We start from the raw sequence: 18,672 nt of genomic DNA, 5'->3' as shown, positions 1-18,672 counted from the left end.
CTTAATAAGTTAATATATTGATGAACACATAAGTCTGACTGACTCTGCCACCTCAACAACCTGTCTCTTTCTCAGTCTCCATATAGTCCATTTTTATGTATGCATGTCACGGTACGATAATAAAATATATGTATGTATAAGTATGATTGTATGTGTATGTATAGATATGTCAAAATGTGTATACCTATATAAGAAAACAAATAACCAAATGGAGAAAGTCTACAGGGTCCCAGCGGTAATCTCGGCATAACCAATACACTTCATGTTTAGTCAATGTACTATATATATAAACAATAAAGCTAGCTACTTATTCATATATATTCACATTCATAATATCTATCAAATTCTAAGTGTAAGCCATTAGTCAGTCTTAGCCATGGCTATAGATGACTCCTTTGTTAAACCAGGTGCGGTTCCATTCAAGTGGGAAATTAGGCCCGGTGTCCCTAAGCCCGTAAACCATCATCACAAACCACCATCCAACGAACGTAAATCGTCTCTTAAGCCACCACCAGCTAGTCCAACATCATTCCATTTCCCCTCCTCGCCACGAACCCAATCTAGTCGTTTTCAGTTTGATAGTAAGCGCTCCATAATGGGTCGGCCCGAGGTTGTATCTACATTGGGTTGCTTTCCAACAACCCGAAATAAAGGAGATAGTCAAAGAAAAACTAATAAACTTCATGTAGACCCTGTCTATAAATCGGACCTTGAGACATTGTCACATTGGTCCATGTCTACTAGAAAGTCGCCTTCACCATTTTATGACTCGCCGTCTTCTTCTTCCTTCTCGTCCTACCGATCATCACCACGCGTGGTGACCGATGTGGAATGGGCAGGGTACGGTCTATTTTAAAGCACAATGTCAATACGTACAATATGGTCTGGCCTCGACAAGACTTTTATGGTACAATTGATAGAATAGTCAAATTTAGTTGAAACGACGGACTCTTGTGTATTTTAGGTGGTCGTTTTAAGTTAGATTTGATTATTGTGGTGTTGGCCATAATTTGTAGTCGAATTTGTTCGAGAGCTGAAATAAATGTTTGTGCTTATGAGTAATGCTACATTTTTCTGAAGTTCTTTCTACATATGTTACTTATTTCGTCCAACTTTCAATGAATACCTATGCCAATTTTTAAAAAAATACAGTAAACACTAGTCAAATTTGATTAGGAACTTTTATGGATGATTTATGTGAAGATTTCTTGCTAGTCCAAGTAGCTTATTGAAATCTATCGAAGCTTGAGCCGATTAGTATCGTTATCTTGTTCGACTATGAATGGTACAATTTTCAAGCAAAATGTAAAGATGACAAAAATGTCGCCCCTCATTCACATCATACATTTAAAAAATTGTGATATTATTAAAAAAAAAAAGATTTTTTTAAAAAGTGATACATATGATACATGTATTAAAAAGTGGTACAAGTAACAAATATAATCTCTCATATTTTTACATATCAAATAAAGTTAAGAATCATTGTGATAAAACCTCTGTGATATCATTAGTCCTCCCAAGAATGTTTTGGGTCTGGGGAGACTCAGGTACAAATCTTAAGAAAGCAAGGTTTACTTCTATTTATCGTCGTGTTATTTGGCGGGTTAAATAAGAGGTTTTCCTTCTTCCGTGGTTCATTGAAATTCGAACGGCATTCTACCCGAAAGACGTAAGGGCCGATAAATGGGATGAACAAGTTTTGACGATTTAAACGTTTAAAAAAAATAGTTAAGACTTATATTTTAACTTCGGTTATTATAAATTTTATCATAATCAAAAAAGAAATGATAAAATTTACAACATTTTCTGCACATCTACAACAATGTATGTTTTATATAATTGTACACTACACAATATAATATGTACCATTAGATCGAAAAAATTTATTGTAGCACTTCCCAAATCAAAAACCTTTTCGCTCCCTCACATTCTCTAAACCGCTAAATCAATATTGGGATAAGTGTCTGAAAATGTAACTAAGTATAGTCAAATGTCTATTGTAGGAACCAACTATTATTTTTGGATATTGTATTGAAGTAACTTGGTAAAAGAGTCTAAAACATTAAAAAGTGACTTGTTCTATCATTAGCCGGTAAATACTTAAGTGTCTGGAAATGTAACTAAGTATGGCCAAATGTCTATTGTCGGAACCAACTATCAGTTTTGGATATTGTATGGAAGTAACTTTGTAAAAGAGTCTAAAACATTAAAAAGTGACTTGTTTCATCATTAGCTGGTAAATACTCTATAATCTTTTTGATTATTTCCGATGTGGAATATGTGAGTTGGTGGTGACTGAACTTGTAATCTCGTACTCCTTTATCTGATAAATGTAAGAATTGGGTCTACTTGCTTTCCTTTACACAACTCAACAATTTTGAATTGCCTTCTATTCAGCCTCTCTCATATAAAATATACACAAGCAGCAATACAACAATACTTATCCTATGTGTAATACCCCTTTATTCATCTTGCATTCCTGTACAATGAACCATGCTATCACATTTTATTAACTGTTAGGAGTATTCAAGAGATGACACTTACTTTTAACAGCCTTCCCAAAGATACTTAGTATTTGCGGTCAAAAAATATATGAGGAATTGAATCTTGCATATTCTGATATAGAAAGCAATTGCAATAAAATTAAAAAAAAATGAAAAAATGAAAAATTAGGGTTTTCGGTTTTTCCCCCTTTCTATATCTGCTACAAAACATGAATTACTTGTAGATAAATGAAGGACATACCTTGATATAGCAGTGGAAGAGTTAAATAGACATCGATCGATGACGAATTTTGGATTTCGTATATATGTTGTATGTGTGGATTTGGTTTGGAATTGTCGTGTGTGTGTGTGTGTGTAAAAGTGTGTGAAATGAGAAACTGATCCAACGTTTGTTTTTATATGTAACTTAGTTTTTGTTGTTATTTGTCAGATCACATAATCCACGTCGGAAATAATTAAAATGAAAATAGAGTATTTACCGGCTAATGATGGAACAAGTCACTTTTTAATATTTTAGACTCTTTTACCAAGTTACTTCCATACAGTATTCAAAACTGATAGTTGGTTGTTACAATAGACATTTGTTGATACTTAGTTACATTTTGGGACACTTATCCCATCAATATTTTGTTGGCATAAAACTCAACAAGTGATAAATAAATAAAAAAGAAAATTTCATTAGATCACTCTGTGGTTTGCTATTTTATCATTTTTTTACTGTCATTTTTTTTATTAGTACTTCACCCTGTGGTGACTTTTTGTATCATTAGAAACCCCTCCCTTTAACGTCCGTTTATTGTCATCCGTTAACCCCTCATGTGCAGCGCACATGAGGGTATTTTAGTCTTTTTCACCTCTAAAAACACCTTTTCCTCTTTTCTCATTCACTTTTTCAGATCAAAACTCATAATCTATCCTAAATCCAAACACACAATAACAATAACAACAAAATCTAAAAAAAGTGGTAAACAAAACCCAAATTAACACCCAAACACCAACAAAATCTTCTCACAACCTTAAAAATATACATACATAAATCTATCAACTACAAAGTATCAAACTTTTCCAAAACAAGTTTCTTTCTGAAAGTTTCTTAATAACATATAATATATATATATATATAGTAAAATCGCATTGCAAACATATCGATGAGCCCAAAGACGTTATTGTTTCTCTTACACGGCGGTGGTGGATAGCTGGACTCTGTGGCAGAGAAGATCCACAAAACCACAAAAATTAAGATCCCCAAAACCCACAAAAATTAAGATCCACAAACCCATAAAAATTAAGATCCACCGGAGATGGTGGACGACGGAGATGGTGTCTGAGGTGGGTGGCAGCGGTTGACTGTGGTGGTTGTTTAGGGTGATTGCTGCGACAGTGGTGGTGGTGTTGTGCCAGCGGTGGGGAATTTTCACGGCAGTGACAGTCGGTAGCAGTGGTGGAGAGTGGTGGTGTTGTTTAATAACTATATATTAAGCACACCATGTTTACTGGAGTACTTAATTTTCATACCCATCTCACTATTACAGCCACAAGAATGGCGATTGCCAATTTACCCACTGTTTCTGTTGTTTTTTAATAATGGGAGATATAGAAAGACTATGATTACAAGTTAATTATATATATATATATATATATTATTAGATATAAATCGGTCCAGTTTTGTTTCTTTACCATTTTTGTAAGTTACTTCAGTTATTATATATTATTATTAATTAATATATTTTTGTGATTAGATCTAGGATTATGATTTGGTGTTTTGGTATATGGAGAGATTGATAAAGATAGGTATAGATATAGATGGATGTATGTATTATTGATTCCTTTGGATTTTTATATGTAGAAGCATCTGGGTTTGATGGAAATAAAAGGAATACGTATATAGAATTGATGGAATTATAAAGATGGAGTTTATAGAAATACAGAAGAGATAAATATTATACTCATACATATGTATAACTTGAGAGAAAAAAGATGAAAGAAAAATGAAGAAGAAAATAGATATAGGAAAGAGAGAAATAGGTGAATGAAGAAAGGGTGTTTAGTGGTGTAAAATGACCATTGTACCCTCACATGCAATGCACATGAGAGGGTTAACGGAGACATAATAACGTCTGTTAAAAGGAGGGGTTTTTAATGATACAAAAAGTCACCACAGGGTGAAGTAATAATAAAAAAAACTACAAGGTAAACAAATAATAATACAGCAAACCACAGGGTGATGTAATGAAATTTTCTCTAAATAAATAAAACATAATAAGCTTGTTTGGCCGCTTGGTACTTTCTGTCTAACCAGAACACATATGCCCAGACTGGTCGGCCCCGGCGCCGGCAACGGTAACTCCCCGTCCTGCTGACATGATTCTATTACTACGTTGTATATAATTATTTGTTTATTTATTTGAGCCCTTCATACTTTATAATTTGTTTCCATTTTGTTATAGCTATTTACATCCCATTTGTTAAAAACCATTTTTATTCACAGAAATCATATCAAGTTCATGCCTTTTTTTCTCCTGCCCTAGTTTCCACCAATTAGTACTTTTATAACTGAATAGTATTGTAATCATGTCTTCAAAGTATGCAAATATTGTGAACCAAATATTGACTGCAATCATCCAAAACCGTCGATTTGATTCAAATCTTGCTACCCCGTTACCTTTAAGCCATCATTTTTCAAACCAAGTGGTCGTCGAGGTATTAAGATCGATACCGAGATACTTTTTTCAGTCCACAAGATCCATTGGTCGTCAAACGGGCTTTAGACACCGAGCTCCTTTAAAACAAAGAAACCTTTATGAAGAAACGGTTAAGTTTCGTAAAGGGGTGATGGTACTTGGACCGGCTGCCTATAGAGACCCGAAAAAAGTGAAGTTGGGATTGGATAAGGCTCTAGAGTTTTATTATTGGGTTGAAACACAATGTGGGTTTAGTCATAATGAAATGACTTGTAGAGAGATGAGTATTGTTTTGGCTAAAGGAAATAGATTGAAAGAGCTTTATAGTTTTTTAAAGGATATGTCGAGAAGAAGTAGCGGTGGGCTAGTCACGACGGAGACCATGACCTGTTTAGTTAAAGTGTTGGGAGAAGAAGGGTTGGTAAATGAAGCATTGGCTGCGTTTTACCGAATGAAACAGTTTCACTGTAGACCGGATGTTTGTGCGTATAATACAGTAATTTATGCGTTATGTAAAGTTGGTAACTTTAAAATGGCTAAGTTTTTGTTTGAGCAAATGGAGTTGCCGGGGTTTAGGTGTCCACCTGATACTTACACGTATACGATTTTGATTAGTAGTTATTGTAAACATAGTTTGCAGACCGGGTGTAAGAAGGCTATCAGGAGGAGAATGTGGGAAGCTAATCATTTGTTCCGGATCATGCTGTTTAAGGGTTTTAAACCTGATGTTGTAACGTATAATTGTTTGATTGATGGTTGTTGCAAGACTTATAGAATCGAGAGGGCTCTTGAATTGTTTGATGATATGCTCAAACAGGGTTGTTCTCCGAATCGGGTTACTTACAATTCGTTCATAAGATATTATTCAGCAACTAATGAGATTGATAAGGCTATGGAGATGGTGCAACGGATGCAAGAATTGAACCATGGGCAGCCCACTACAAGCTCGTATACCCCTATCATCCATGCTTTATGTGAAGCGGGAAAAGCATTAGAGGCATGGGAGAAGCTAGTTGAATTGGTTGATGGAGGGTCGATACCTAGAGATTATACGTATAGATTAGTTCATGAAACAGTAAAGTCTTCTGGGAGGATGGATTTATTAGATAATGAGATTTGTGGAAGAATTGAAGATGGTATCAAGAATAGATCTAAGCAAGTAATGAAAGTGAAACCAGTTATGTCTGCAAAGCCCCAAATTAGTATCGGTGATAATGGTGATTTGGAATAGTTCTGGTTCATGGCGTGCTCTTACTGCTGTTCTGGAGAACCACATGCATTAAAATGTGAAACGATAAAACTGTCGCGGTTGCTACAGTGTGGAATATGCTTTCTGTTTTGCAGATTCAGGTACATTTACATAAATCTATGAGATATATCCTGCTACTTCAATAAGAAAACTCCTTTCTTTTGACGATTCTCAAACATGTACAATTGAATATCAGGTCGTATAACTTTCTACTGTGACATAAAAACCTTAACTCTTGCCGTCTTTTTAATGGAACATTCTATATAATCGACTCTTCTAACTTATAGACTTTACAAAGACAACTAAATCATTTTGACCAATGTGGACATAGATAGGATACATAAATGTCGGAGCAAAACACATATTGGTAATTCTCATGCTAGACGTCTTATCTTTTTCAAGTTACGAATATAATATCATTTATATTAGAAGCTAATGGAACCATTAATCAACTTGTTGTTGGCAAGATACATCCCAACGAAAATTTTATTTTTCGTAATCATCTCTTAAAATTCCATTCAACATAAGTTCCACCCTTTTTTGCATTTTTCACCCCATGTCCTTGGCACTATTACTATAGGGGTTTTGAAGTTGTGAGTCATGGTCTGAAAGTCATGCTCACACTTCAACATTAAATTAACCAACCATATATAGCCCTGCATCAGAGAAAGTAATGAGCAAACCTGCTATGGATCAATGGATCACCACCATAGCATTATACCTATCTGCCATATTGTGACCTCACATATATTAACCTAACTATGTTCTGAGATCTTATCCATGCTATTATGGCGAGTTTCGTGTATTTTAGAGCTCCCAACAAAATATCCAACCCTTATGTCTTTATCTTGATTTTGAATTAGTTTGACCCAAAATTGCTATTTATATGAGCTAACTTGTATGTTTTGTGAACTTGTTCCAGGTTCTACTTCAAAGGAAAGACATCTTGTGAAGATCATCATTGTTGCATCACGTTTGCTAAATAACCTTGTTGCATATGACCCTTGACGAGTATTTTTTTAACGAGACGACAGCTCATCTAGATTTTGTATTTGTACTTTTGGATTTAACTAGTTGTACTTGTAAAATGTAAAAGTTAAAGCATGTCTGAACATTCATTTTAAGCGGCTATTACAATGATACTGCAAGTACACTGTACACCTGTTAGAATCACCTTATATGTATTATTCCCTTTACATCTTCCTAAAGGCCGTAGACGTCTGCAAACTCCATTTCATCGTATATGTCCCATTGGGAAAAAAAAAAACTACTATCTGTTTAAAAAAGTAGTGGATGATATTGGCCCTAAACAATGTCAGCTAAAAACTTGTGTGCTCAACAAAATGACCATTTTAATAAAAAAACTTATGAGCCCACATATCTTCCCTAAATGAATCAAGATTTTTTGAGTTCTACATTACAGATCTAATCAAGTGCTACTTTTTTCTAATAAATTTAAGATTAGTTAAGCAAATAACATCTAAAATCAAGCTTATGCAGGAAACACCATCAACTTGTGTATAAAAGAACCCAATCAAGATGCAACAGCAGCAAAAACAAACTTGGCACCCCGGATACAGCATCGAGTTTGTAGTTGATATCATGTTTATCTAATTTGCAGTTTGGTGTAATGATCAGCTGCAATGGACAACGAGGATTGAAACAGGGAAAGACGGGCCATCTACATGACAACAGTAATCAGTTAGGCTAGTTTGAACATTATTCATCAATCATTTGAAAGCATATACTAGAGGTGGTAAGCTGGACGGGTAAAGCTAGTTGGGTAACAAGTTGTAAACAATTTTGGTTTGAACTACCTATTGAAAAAATCTCAGGCCAACTTTATTTTATTCGATCCATTTGAGATACGGCAAATAGATGAAAAACAAGAACATACCTTTTGACAAAAGAGATACTAGTATGATGATAACAATGTCATATATTAATATGGTTCAGTTTAAGAAACAAACATAAACAATCTAGCAGCAGGAAAACAGAAACAATTACACAACATACATCAGACAGCTTCCACCTTTTCATTCTCTCCAGGCTTCAAATCGGTCACAAGGTGGGAATGTTTACCAAATTCCAGCTCTTGTTTAGTGTTTTCTACCTTTTTGCTTCCTGGCGCGTGGTGCACGAGCTTGACCATATTCATCATCTGCAGCACTTTTGGTCTTCTCATCTGCTGCAGCAGTTTTATTCTTCTCATCCACATCACTTTTAACCTCTGCAGCAGCTTTCTTCTCTAGGTAATGGACATGCTTTTGTAATCTAGACTTGAGCATGCGAAGAACAGAAGATTCATATTCATCTACAATATCTTTTATGCGGCTGTTACCCTTAGCATTGACATTAGTAACAAGTAGTGCCTCAAGTTCTGTTCTCGCATAATGGTAAGAACCCTGGAATATACCAGCGTTCCCACCTAAAGTAACAGAGCGCCTTTTCAAATATAAGAAGTTGAAAACTTCCAAAGCTGCACTGCTCTCTTTGAGCTTCTTTCCATATAAGCTTGCATCCCTAAGATTCAGATTTAGAGTACTAGCAGCAATAATAAAAAACACACAACTATTTGATTAGCAAACATATAGATATACATAACCAAGACAAGATTAACAACATCTATCAGCGATTATTACAATTCAGATAATATATTATAGAATGGTTTCAATCATAAACACCGTTCCACAAAGAGGATGCTAGTTTTTCCAATCAAGTTTCAGGTTTGCCAACATATGTGAAATTTTAATTTAGTTGTCTCCTCTAAAAAATAAAATAAATATTCATAACTGAAAAAATTAAGTATATGTAGGATTACATACTTTCCAACGAACACAAGTAACCTTTTATACATCTGTGGGGGACTACGGGAAAAAGTTGAACATGCATGGGACAACGAATCTTGAATGTCCGTGTCACCGTCAAGGCTACAATTCAGGTACAGCTGAGAAGCAAACATAGATGTGTAATGCGTTTTCAGTTCAGTCATATATAAAGTTCAATCATCATACATACACATAAACTACCCTATTCAAAAACTACAGGAATGCCTAGGATAGAGCCCAGGACATCCCAACCTCCCCCCTGCCGATCAATCCACTGTGGGACTCGAACCTGGTGAGAAACCCCAAAGTCAAAGAACTTACCAATGGGGCGCTAACCCGGCCCATTGGCATAAAGTTCAATCATACATACGTACGTATCTAAAGATGGAATATATAGGTAATGAGAAAAAGAAAAGAAAAGGTAAAGGAAGGAAGGCAACATTTAAGGGCATGCCGGAGTTGCTGAAGATCATTAGTAGGAGGAACCAGTATGACATTACTTTTAGAACTCATTGTGAATATGCTCACACGACTCTCAGGACTACACTGTAAAGAAAATGAAAAAGAGTACGTAGTTGTCAGCATAAATAACAAAATACAATATAATACAATACAATGATATGTTCATATGTATGTTGTTTTGCATAAATGGCTCAATCGTAACTAAAATATATGGCAGGCATGAAAATTACCAACCTTCAATACAGTTTCACAATAGTATCTAGCACCTTTAAGTTGAGCGTGGTAGATATCTTTACAACATAAAGTCCTCCGACCATTGTCAATACAGATAATTGTAAACTGGAGCACACACACGCTAGAGTTAGTTTTAAAATCTAAATTGAACAGAAAGCAAGAAAGAAAGACGGGAGCTGTGAAGTGTGAACTATAGACCAAATGGGAAATGTTGCTCAATTGGGTATGATAGAAGTGCAGATTATGTATGCAGGTCATATTGCAGGATTACGAGTTTGGATAGGGATGCAAATCGTTAGGCTGCCTGCTACAACTGAAGTATGCTGTGTTTTGGTAATGGGGATGATAGTGTGATATAAGCAGGGTTGTATAAAATCAATCGATATCGGATCGGGGGACGATTCGGATCCGACCGGGTCAGCGTTATTTGGTAATAGGTCAACTCTGGTCAACCTTTTGATTTTTTTTGTCTTTAATAAAATCCTAAATTAGGTAAGGTTAATTGTTTGAACTTCAAAGTATTATGTTAATGTTAATATGCTAATGTTTCTACACAAGTATGTTTAAGTTTGCAGTCTTTTAATTACACATAATTTCACAGAAGATTATAATTTTTTATATATAAAAACCCAACCCGGTTTCTCCCTCCAACCTTGATTATAAGTAGAACTACTCATTGCATAATCGGGCTTGGGTATAAAGGATAGTGTATATAGTTTTAGTATAAGGTGTGTGTATATATATATATAGGAGAAGGTTCATGTAAGAACTGCGAACCATTTGAATCGGCGAAGCTGAGAACTTCTATATTATAACTTGATTCATTTGTGAATGATATAAGTGAACATATTTGAACTATCAAGTTATACTTATAATTATCTATGTTCATATGTGAATAGTTCTCACATGAACCTTACCCTATATATACATACATACATGATGGGTTAATGATTGAGATTCGTACAATAAATCGATGACCTACGTACCTCAGGAAGCGGCGGTGCCATTATGCACGAAGGTACCTAAAATTCATACAAAAAATTCATATAAAATTCAAAGCATCGTCTAAGAAACAGATAAAATCATACAGGAGTAGAAAAACACGATGAGAATTTATACTTTGAAAATTTTAAAATAAATACAGCAGATGGTTTCGAGAAAACGAATTAGGATCAATTAAGATCAATCAACCTGAGAGAATTGTTGTTGTTATTATTTGATGAACAAACAGACCTTTAAATTTATGGTTCGATCGAATGAAATGCACTATTAAACCCTAGACAGACGAATTGTATTTAGGAGGGAAAAATTGGGGAATTAATTAATTAGCCGAGAAACAAAATAGAGTGTAGTAACTTACGCCCAAGGTCCTCTCACTTTATAAATTAATCTTTTCTAGCTTCCTATTTTATTTTTACTTTTTTGAACAGTTAGTTTCTTTCTTTTTATTCACAAATTTTTTATGAAATCTTATCAAATTGAAATTGAATTTCATTTATTAGTATGTTTGATTGTTTAAAGATGATATTAAAGATTCTTTAACAAAATGTTCAACCCTTACGTTATCTTGATTACGAATTTTATAGAATTGTTAACAAAAGCAGTTCAACCTAAAGTTGTTATTCATATTATATTTTGTCAACTCGTTTCAGGTTCTAATTCAAAGGAAAATCCTCTTATCAAAATTATCATGACTGTATCACACTGGCCAAATAACCTTGTTGCATAAGTCAGAACTCCATATGACTCTTGACGAGTGTTTTTTAATGAGACAGCACCTCCTTTTGATTTTTGTATGTGTATTTGGGTTTATATAAAAGTAAATATAACAATCCTAAGGGGTTATTACAATAATACTGCAAGTACACCTGTATGAATCACCGTATATCCGTATATTTAGCATTGCATTTGATCTTAATCTAAAACAATAGCAATAGATGTCTGCAATCTCCATTTCATCATGTATGTTTCATTGGCAGAAAAAAATCTCTACTGTATGTTTACAACAATAGTGGATGAAAACGTGTGGCACATAAGGTTGTGTTATATTCCTTAGGTCATTTAGCGATGATTTATCATTTTCCTTTTGTATTCCTAAAACCCATTACCAATACCTCCCTTCCAACTTTCCAAGCATACCCTAACTTTTCATTATTCCCTGTACCACATGAATTCATTTGCATCTTTATGAATGAAGAAAATAAGACACAACCCATTTGATTTTCATGTGTAACAATGTGTGCCTACTGTATAATGGAATAGATGTGAACATAACTATAAATACAGCAGTTCAATAGCCCATTATCTAACCATGACTCGTTTACTACTGACTATGATTACACTCTCCAAAAGCCACGTATCTTCCCAAAATGAATCAAGATTTTACAGTTCTACATTACTGAGCTATTGAAATGCTACTTCTTCCAAATACATTTAATTATTAGTTGAGCAAATAACATCTAATCAATCTTATGCGGAAGAAATACACCATCAACTTGTGTATAAAAGAACCCAATCAAGATGCAACAGCAGCAAAAATAGATTTGGCACCCCAGATACAGCATCGAGTTTGTAGTTGATTCCATGGTTATCTCATTTGCAGTTTGGTGTAACGATCAGCTGCTATTGACAACGACTGGATTGAAACAGGGAAAGATGGGCCCATCTACATGATGACATTAATCAGTTAGGCTAGTTTGAAGTTTGAACATTATTCATCAATCAATTGAAAACATGTACTAGAGGTGGTAAGCTGGACGGGTAAAGCTAGTTGGGTAACAAGTTAAAAACATGTTTGGTTTGAACCGAGACATCTTAGTACAAATCAAAACAGATTCCGGCCAGGCTACGTTACACTATTTTGTTCATTGGATAGTTAATAAAAGCTTATTGCATCAACTATGTTTACAAAAAGAACATTACTACAATTACCTTTTTATACAAATGATTAATTAAGTTGTATGCATTAAAGATAGATTATGGTGACTTTCACATGTTCAATGGATATGCCTTGTTCCTCCTTTAGCCAACTTTATTTTATTCAGCCAGTTTGAAATAAAACACAATCCGATTTCACCCATGGGCTGAAATGACCACCTCTACATGCTATGATATTATTAATAAAAGTCAATGAGGTTACCGTGCTACAAATATGAAATGTGGTCACGTATCCAGCATACTTGGAACCTACACAAAGAAAAACAAAGTTGGTCCTTCCCAATAATTTAAGCTCCCATGTAGCCTTAGGTATCTTAATTAAGCCGTACAAGTATTTTAAATGCCAAAAAATCAAAATTTTGTTTATTTATACACAAAACAAAAATTACAGCAGGTAATGAATGCTACTTACTTTTCTTCAATCCAGGAGGTTTTGCAAGCAGAAGAGCATTAACAAATGCACCCACGTTTTCACATAAAGCCTCTTCTGTAAAACTGACCTGTTTCATAAAGTTTTGCAACCTGATTACACACAATCCTAAAGATGTCATCGTCACATGCAATGTAAATATGTCCCAACAAAATGTGGGTAATGGTACCTTTCCAAGACCAACATGAACAATAGCAGACTTGTCTTTCTTAAACTTGATGTTTTTCTTTGCTTCTTTCACTGCTTTAGAGATTTCAGTAGTAACAGAACCATCCTAAACAAGGAAATAAATAAGTCATAAGCATGGTGTCATACACGAAAATGTAAGTAGCTTTGGAGAAAAATAATCAAAGAAGGTAACAACTCACTCTTGCGTTTGGAGTCAAACGGTTGAGTTTTTTTGAAATCTGTCAAATGAAAACAATAACTTTCATTATTGATCAGACTTTATTTTCATATTCCGAGATAGATAACACAAAACTCTGCTTTCTCAGGAAACAAAAAAATGAAACACAAACCTCTTTTCCTATACGTGGCATCAATTGAGGAACTGCGATACACTTGTCAATTTCTTTTAAGTTAATTTTGCCTACAAAGTTTAAATTAACACAAGAATTTAGCAATAGGAACAGCTGCCAACACATTCAGAATCAAGTGAAGATGAATTACGCCACTAACAGAAACACTACCATAATTTGATACTTTATTTAAAAGAAAATTCTACCAGTAGCATACAAATTGCAACTTCTTTACGTATACATTTTAGTAAATCCCCTGAAGTCCAAAACAAATTCAAATGCTATGCCCACAGAAAAAAATTAGGCAAAATCTTCTACAGGACAAGTCATAGATATAGAGGTTTAGATAGAAACATCCACATGTATTATCTTAAAGAAGTCTGAACCCACAAATCCAGAGACTTCATATAAATAGTGTACTTCAACAATAGCATAAAATGATTGTTCACTTACCACTTTTAATTCCTTCAATTAGGTCCTCACCGCCCACCATATCAGCACCTGCAGCTCTAGCCTCATCAGCAGCTGCCCCTTCAGCAAACACAGCCACCCGAAGGGCCTACAAACGGCAAACAAAATGAGCTAATCTAACTTACAATAGCAGTACTAAATATTAGCCAAGCATGAATAGTACCTTTCCACTGCCATGAGGAAGAGATAGTGAACCAGTAAGTTTCTGCACTTGCAAAACAAAGTCAAGGCGTAAGATGCATCCAGTTAAATAGAACAATATATACAATCGTAACAATCATAAAGTTCACAAATTAATTGTTAGCCAAGATAGTTCACTGTGACAAGATAATTACGATTCTCCATGCAAAGCATCTTCAAAAGTAAACATGAAAGATTTAGTTAAAAAAGAAGATAAGTAAATCAAGTATACTTCTTTTAAACAATCATGCAGCATGAAAGCCGAGGTCATGGGTTCAAATCCTAGCCCCATATTCCTGTACAACCTTAGTGTTACAAAATTTACCTTCTATCATGTTAACCATGGGACTGGTCAGTAAGAGGCAAATATAGGTTATCCATTGACTATTTGTAGAAACTAATAATATCAGTCATTATCATTCATATGATCTTAATCCTGGTTGCCAAAGTAGTGAGACAAGTTAACACACGAAAAAGGATAAAATATCTGATTACCATAGCAATTAAAGATGGCAAATAAACTAGACACTTAAAAACCTACAAATCCGCTGCAAACTAGTTAAGTTAAGGTGTCATCTTTCCATAGGACTAAAGAAAACAAGAAAAAACATAACATACCAGATCAGTTCGACGCAGATCAACAGCTAGTTTCACATGTGCTTCCAAAGTCTCATCAAAATTGCGCTTGGCATTCGCCTGAAAGATACAATGGAGAAAAAAACAAAGAAATGTAGTCAAAGAACAAGTCAGACCAAACTAGCTCAGATAATTAGATCACCAGTTGTAGATAAATGCAAGCTTTCTTTCCATATAAATAACATCAGAGAAATATATAACAGAAACTTAGACACATATATAAAGAAGATGAGCAGAAAGACTAATTATGTATGAGTTACGAAGAAAGCAACATCCTTCAATTGAATTAATCCAAAGATGACAGACAAGTGCACAAAAACAGCTATCTATACTACAAAGTACAAAACATCTGTCTTGCAGATCCATCCCAATTTTACAATAATCATCATAAGTTTAAGGGATGAGATGCCAAAACTTGGATCATCCCTTGCTCTAATCTTAGCCTTACATCTCGTATCCTTGTAACCAAACGCCGCCATATTTTTTCAATTAAAAATCAACACAACCGACACAAAAACACAGTCTAACACGCTCAAAAACCACAATATTTACTTCCACCACCCATTAAGTGGTATCAAGGCTTGTTGCATACTATAAAACCTGTACATGTAACTAGAATACAATTGAAGAAAAGGGTTGCACGATGTAAGCCAAAATAGCCAGGGTTGTATTCCAGGGGTGTATTCTTTGGGTCCAATGAAGCAACTAAAACAAGGGGTATCCAAGTTAGTTATCAACCTGGGTACTTCCACAAAAGTGTCAACCCAACAGAACAAATACTTGGCAGAAATTAAAATGACCATAGACTTATAAAACAGAACCCAATAAACATTTCTCAACTAACAATAGCTTAATTAACACGACAAAGTAGACAGAACCACACACATACATTTCACATATTCAAGCAGCTAAACACTAAATCCAAGCTCAAAAAAACTACTTTGTCTTGGTAACTATTTTCTAGAGATGTTTGGTGCAGTAAGTACATTTCAGCTTATATTTGGCCGGATGAGTCCTGCATATTTCACACACGGATTTTAAGCCATAAGCACTTAAATCATGCACTCCAATTTTAGCAGACGTCTCAAAGGGACAAATTCACAAACTTTAAGCTTGCTATCATCAATAACTAACTTGATAAACACCAACTATAATAAGCATACAAAAAAACAGCCAAAACAAACCTTGACAAGATGGACCGCCTCTTTAAGATCATGAACAACTTTCTGACCTTTATCATTCTCCTTTTTCCGCTTAATCAAAGTCGGAAACGGAACTTTGGGCTCGTCTACATTACCGCGAAAAACCCTTCTCATAATTCTATTTTCCATCTCAATTTTCCTCCTTTCCTCCTCCATTTCCTCATTACTCAACCCATCATTTTCCCCACTCACTTTATCTTCCGGCAATGGTGCAACTTTACTCCCATACGAAACCGGGTTATAATCTTTAAAAAATCTTGCATCTTCTCTGCTCCAACTTTCCGGGTTAATGGGTTGTGGGTTTTGGGCATTCGGGTCATTGGGTTGTGGGTTTTGGGTAACTGGGTCTTTGGGTTTGATTGGGTAAGAAACGGGCTGGACTGGTGCAGATGATGATTGTTGGGGGTTTTTAAGATTGAGATCTTGTGAAGAAGATGAAGAGCAGAGTGATCTGTGAAGGGACTGAAATGTAGAAGGATTGAATAAGTATGATGTTCGGATTTGTCGGGCTTGAGAGAGGAGACGGTGAGCCGCCATTTTTAATTAATGTTGCAGAGTATAGTGCAAAATGAGGGTTACAGGCAGAATAGAAGGTTGAAGATGACTAATAGGTTTTGTTAATTGGATTACACGTAATATTTTTTTGAGAAAATTTCAGGTTACGTCATATTATTAAGTTTCACCGCTCTCGATTTTTCGTATCATTACATACCCCTATAATAGTTTTTCGTATCATAATATACCCCTTACGCTAACGTCCGTTTGTGGTTCTCCATTAACCCCCTATATCTGTCCTTTTACCTCTAAACACTATTTTCTTCTTCTTGATTTTCTTATCAAGATCTAGGCATACACCTCATAATTCAATAGAAATCCATATTTCTATACCTTAATTAAAGATCCATAAGTACATCACATACATATATCTATATTGCAATTCCAACTAAAAAAATCAAATCTAAACATATTATTCTCTATCTTTGTTCATAATAAAATCGTTCAAAGTAAAACCGACACCACCATATTACCAAGTTAACATATTAGTATCAACACAAATCACATAACTTATAACACTACAAAATCAAATCATATCACACCCCTTCCATGGAAAATTACTCTTTCATATTAAAAATAACACACAACTATAAATCATCATCATATCAAAAAATGAAAGATAATAAATCCCAGATCTAGATGAGAAATCAATTTTAAAAAGAGATGAAAGAGGAGAGTGATTTTGGAAGACATTCATAATATTTGGTCGGATGATGCAGCTGATTATGTCAGAGAACTAGGCAGCGAGTTTGGTGGTTGTGAGAGATGACGGAAGTTGGCCGGAAGTTGTGCGATGGTAAGTAGGATTTTGATGAGGTACATCATGTCTTTCCGGGCGCACACATAAAGGCATGATTAGTTCCAAATGTATTATATTTCTTTTGAAAATATATTTTTGTTTATGAGTCGAGTCATGAGTCAAAAATACAGAAAATGAGTCTCGTCACAAGTTGATAAAGCAGTCGGCCTATCTTTCCGGGCGCACACATAAAGGCATGATTAGTTCCACAAATCTCACTGCACTGACCATAGTAAACTCCTTCTCGCTGTACCAAAATAGAGATTTAATTTAAACGACCAGGTACAACATCACATTTTACACCTATTACAAAATACGTATATGACTTATATTTAACTTGTATGTATATATGTAAAATCATTGTATTTTATCTTTACCTTTTTAGCATCTTACATCCCTATATGAGATAAAAATATGAAAATGTGCAAACTTTTTTAACACCTTACATCCTTCAAAAGGATGTAATGTGTTAAAAAAGTGAAAATGAATGATGAAATCCAAAAAAAAAAAAACACTTATAAAGATGAAAACCACAAAAAAGTATAAACCACAAGGATGATTTGTGCAATTAAATCCTAAATATATTTAGGGATAATTTTTTGAAATGTAATAAAATTTGGACCAATATTTATAGTGAGGAATAACTTAAGTGACAGTTTTTAGATAGCTAATTACAGGGGTTAGTGTCGCTATGCCTATATTCAAGTGAAAAACTTATTAAAAAACTTATTTTTGGGTAACTTTGGGTATAAGGTGGCATATTGGACAACATTCTCCGGTTTGCTCTTGTGGTCGACTACTGGTCGCCTGCAATTGCCTACCGCCTCAAGAGACGACTTTGATGTTTCTCTCTTTTGCTTTGAGCGACCATTTTGATCGCCCAACTTTACACACACAACACCATATAATCTGCCATTGGGTATCTCTTTGAAACATTTAAGGGGAAACAAAGAAAAACAATACAGAAAATTTGCAGTTTTTCATTT

General features: G+C 34.6%; 3 protein-coding genes and 1 long non-coding RNA gene across 4 annotated transcripts; 2 read left to right on the top strand and 2 right to left on the bottom strand.

Annotated features, from left to right (window-relative positions):
- Positions 1-339: 339 nt before the first annotated feature.
- On the top strand, positions 340-930 carry LOC122586361. The gene has a single exon (XM_043758353.1). The coding sequence runs from the start codon at positions 377-379 to the stop codon at positions 854-856; it is 480 nt and encodes a 159-aa protein (XP_043614288.1). The 5' UTR covers positions 340-376; the 3' UTR covers positions 857-930.
- A 3,877-nt stretch (positions 931-4,807) lies between these two features.
- On the top strand, positions 4,808-7,585 carry LOC122589450 (pentatricopeptide repeat-containing protein At1g77405). Its single transcript, XM_043761742.1, has 2 exons — positions 4,808-6,535; positions 7,357-7,585. Exon 1 carries the CDS (start codon positions 5,076-5,078, stop codon positions 6,414-6,416), a length of 1,341 nt encoding a protein of 446 aa, XP_043617677.1. The 5' UTR covers positions 4,808-5,075; the 3' UTR covers positions 6,417-6,535; positions 7,357-7,585.
- A 2,401-nt stretch (positions 7,586-9,986) lies between these two features.
- Positions 9,987-11,233, bottom strand: LOC122586730. The gene is made up of 3 exons (XR_006322056.1): positions 11,192-11,233; positions 10,945-10,980; positions 9,987-10,063 (listed from the first exon to the last, which is right to left on the bottom strand). It is a non-coding gene; the product is annotated as an uncharacterized LOC122586730 (long non-coding RNA).
- Positions 11,234-12,178: 945 nt separating this feature from the next.
- LOC122587292 (50S ribosomal protein L1) lies at positions 12,179-16,958 on the bottom strand. Its single transcript, XM_043759418.1, has 10 exons — positions 16,315-16,958; positions 15,113-15,190; positions 14,478-14,519; positions 14,297-14,402; positions 13,844-13,914; positions 13,694-13,732; positions 13,495-13,599; positions 13,308-13,395; positions 13,098-13,144; positions 12,179-12,623 (listed from the first exon to the last, which is right to left on the bottom strand). The coding sequence occupies exons 1-10, from the start codon at positions 16,867-16,869 to the stop codon at positions 12,546-12,548; spliced, it is 1,209 nt and encodes a 402-aa protein (XP_043615353.1). The 5' UTR covers positions 16,870-16,958; the 3' UTR covers positions 12,179-12,545.
- Between the last annotated feature and the right edge of the window lie 1,714 nt (positions 16,959-18,672).

Source organism: Erigeron canadensis, chromosome 2 (assembly GCF_010389155.1).
Source record: "Erigeron canadensis isolate Cc75 chromosome 2, C_canadensis_v1, whole genome shotgun sequence".
In the NCBI taxonomy this organism is placed as follows: domain Eukaryota; kingdom Viridiplantae; phylum Streptophyta; class Magnoliopsida; order Asterales; family Asteraceae; genus Erigeron; species Erigeron canadensis.
The sequence above is the reverse complement of the archived record's forward strand: the minus strand, read 5'-3'. Positions and strand labels throughout refer to the sequence as shown.

Excerpts from the sequence above, each read along its gene's own strand:
- LOC122586361 (XM_043758353.1), top strand. The coding sequence starts at position 377 with ATGGCTATAGATGACTCCTTTGTTAAACCAGGTGCGGTTCCATTCAAG.
- LOC122589450 (XM_043761742.1), top strand. The coding sequence starts at position 5,076 with ATGTCTTCAAAGTATGCAAATATTGTGAACCAAATATTGACTGCAATC.
- LOC122587292 (XM_043759418.1), bottom strand. The coding sequence starts at position 16,869 with ATGGCGGCTCACCGTCTCCTCTCTCAAGCCCGACAAATCCGAACATCA. Across the intron at positions 15,191-16,314 it reads AGGCGGTCCATCTTGTCAAG|GCGAATGCCAAGCGCAATTT; the intron begins GTTTGTTTTGGC and ends TGTATCTTTCAG. Across the intron at positions 12,624-13,097 it reads CATTTCATATTTGTAGCACG|ATGGGCCCATCTTTCCCTGT; the intron begins GTAACCTCATTG and ends GTCATCATGTAG.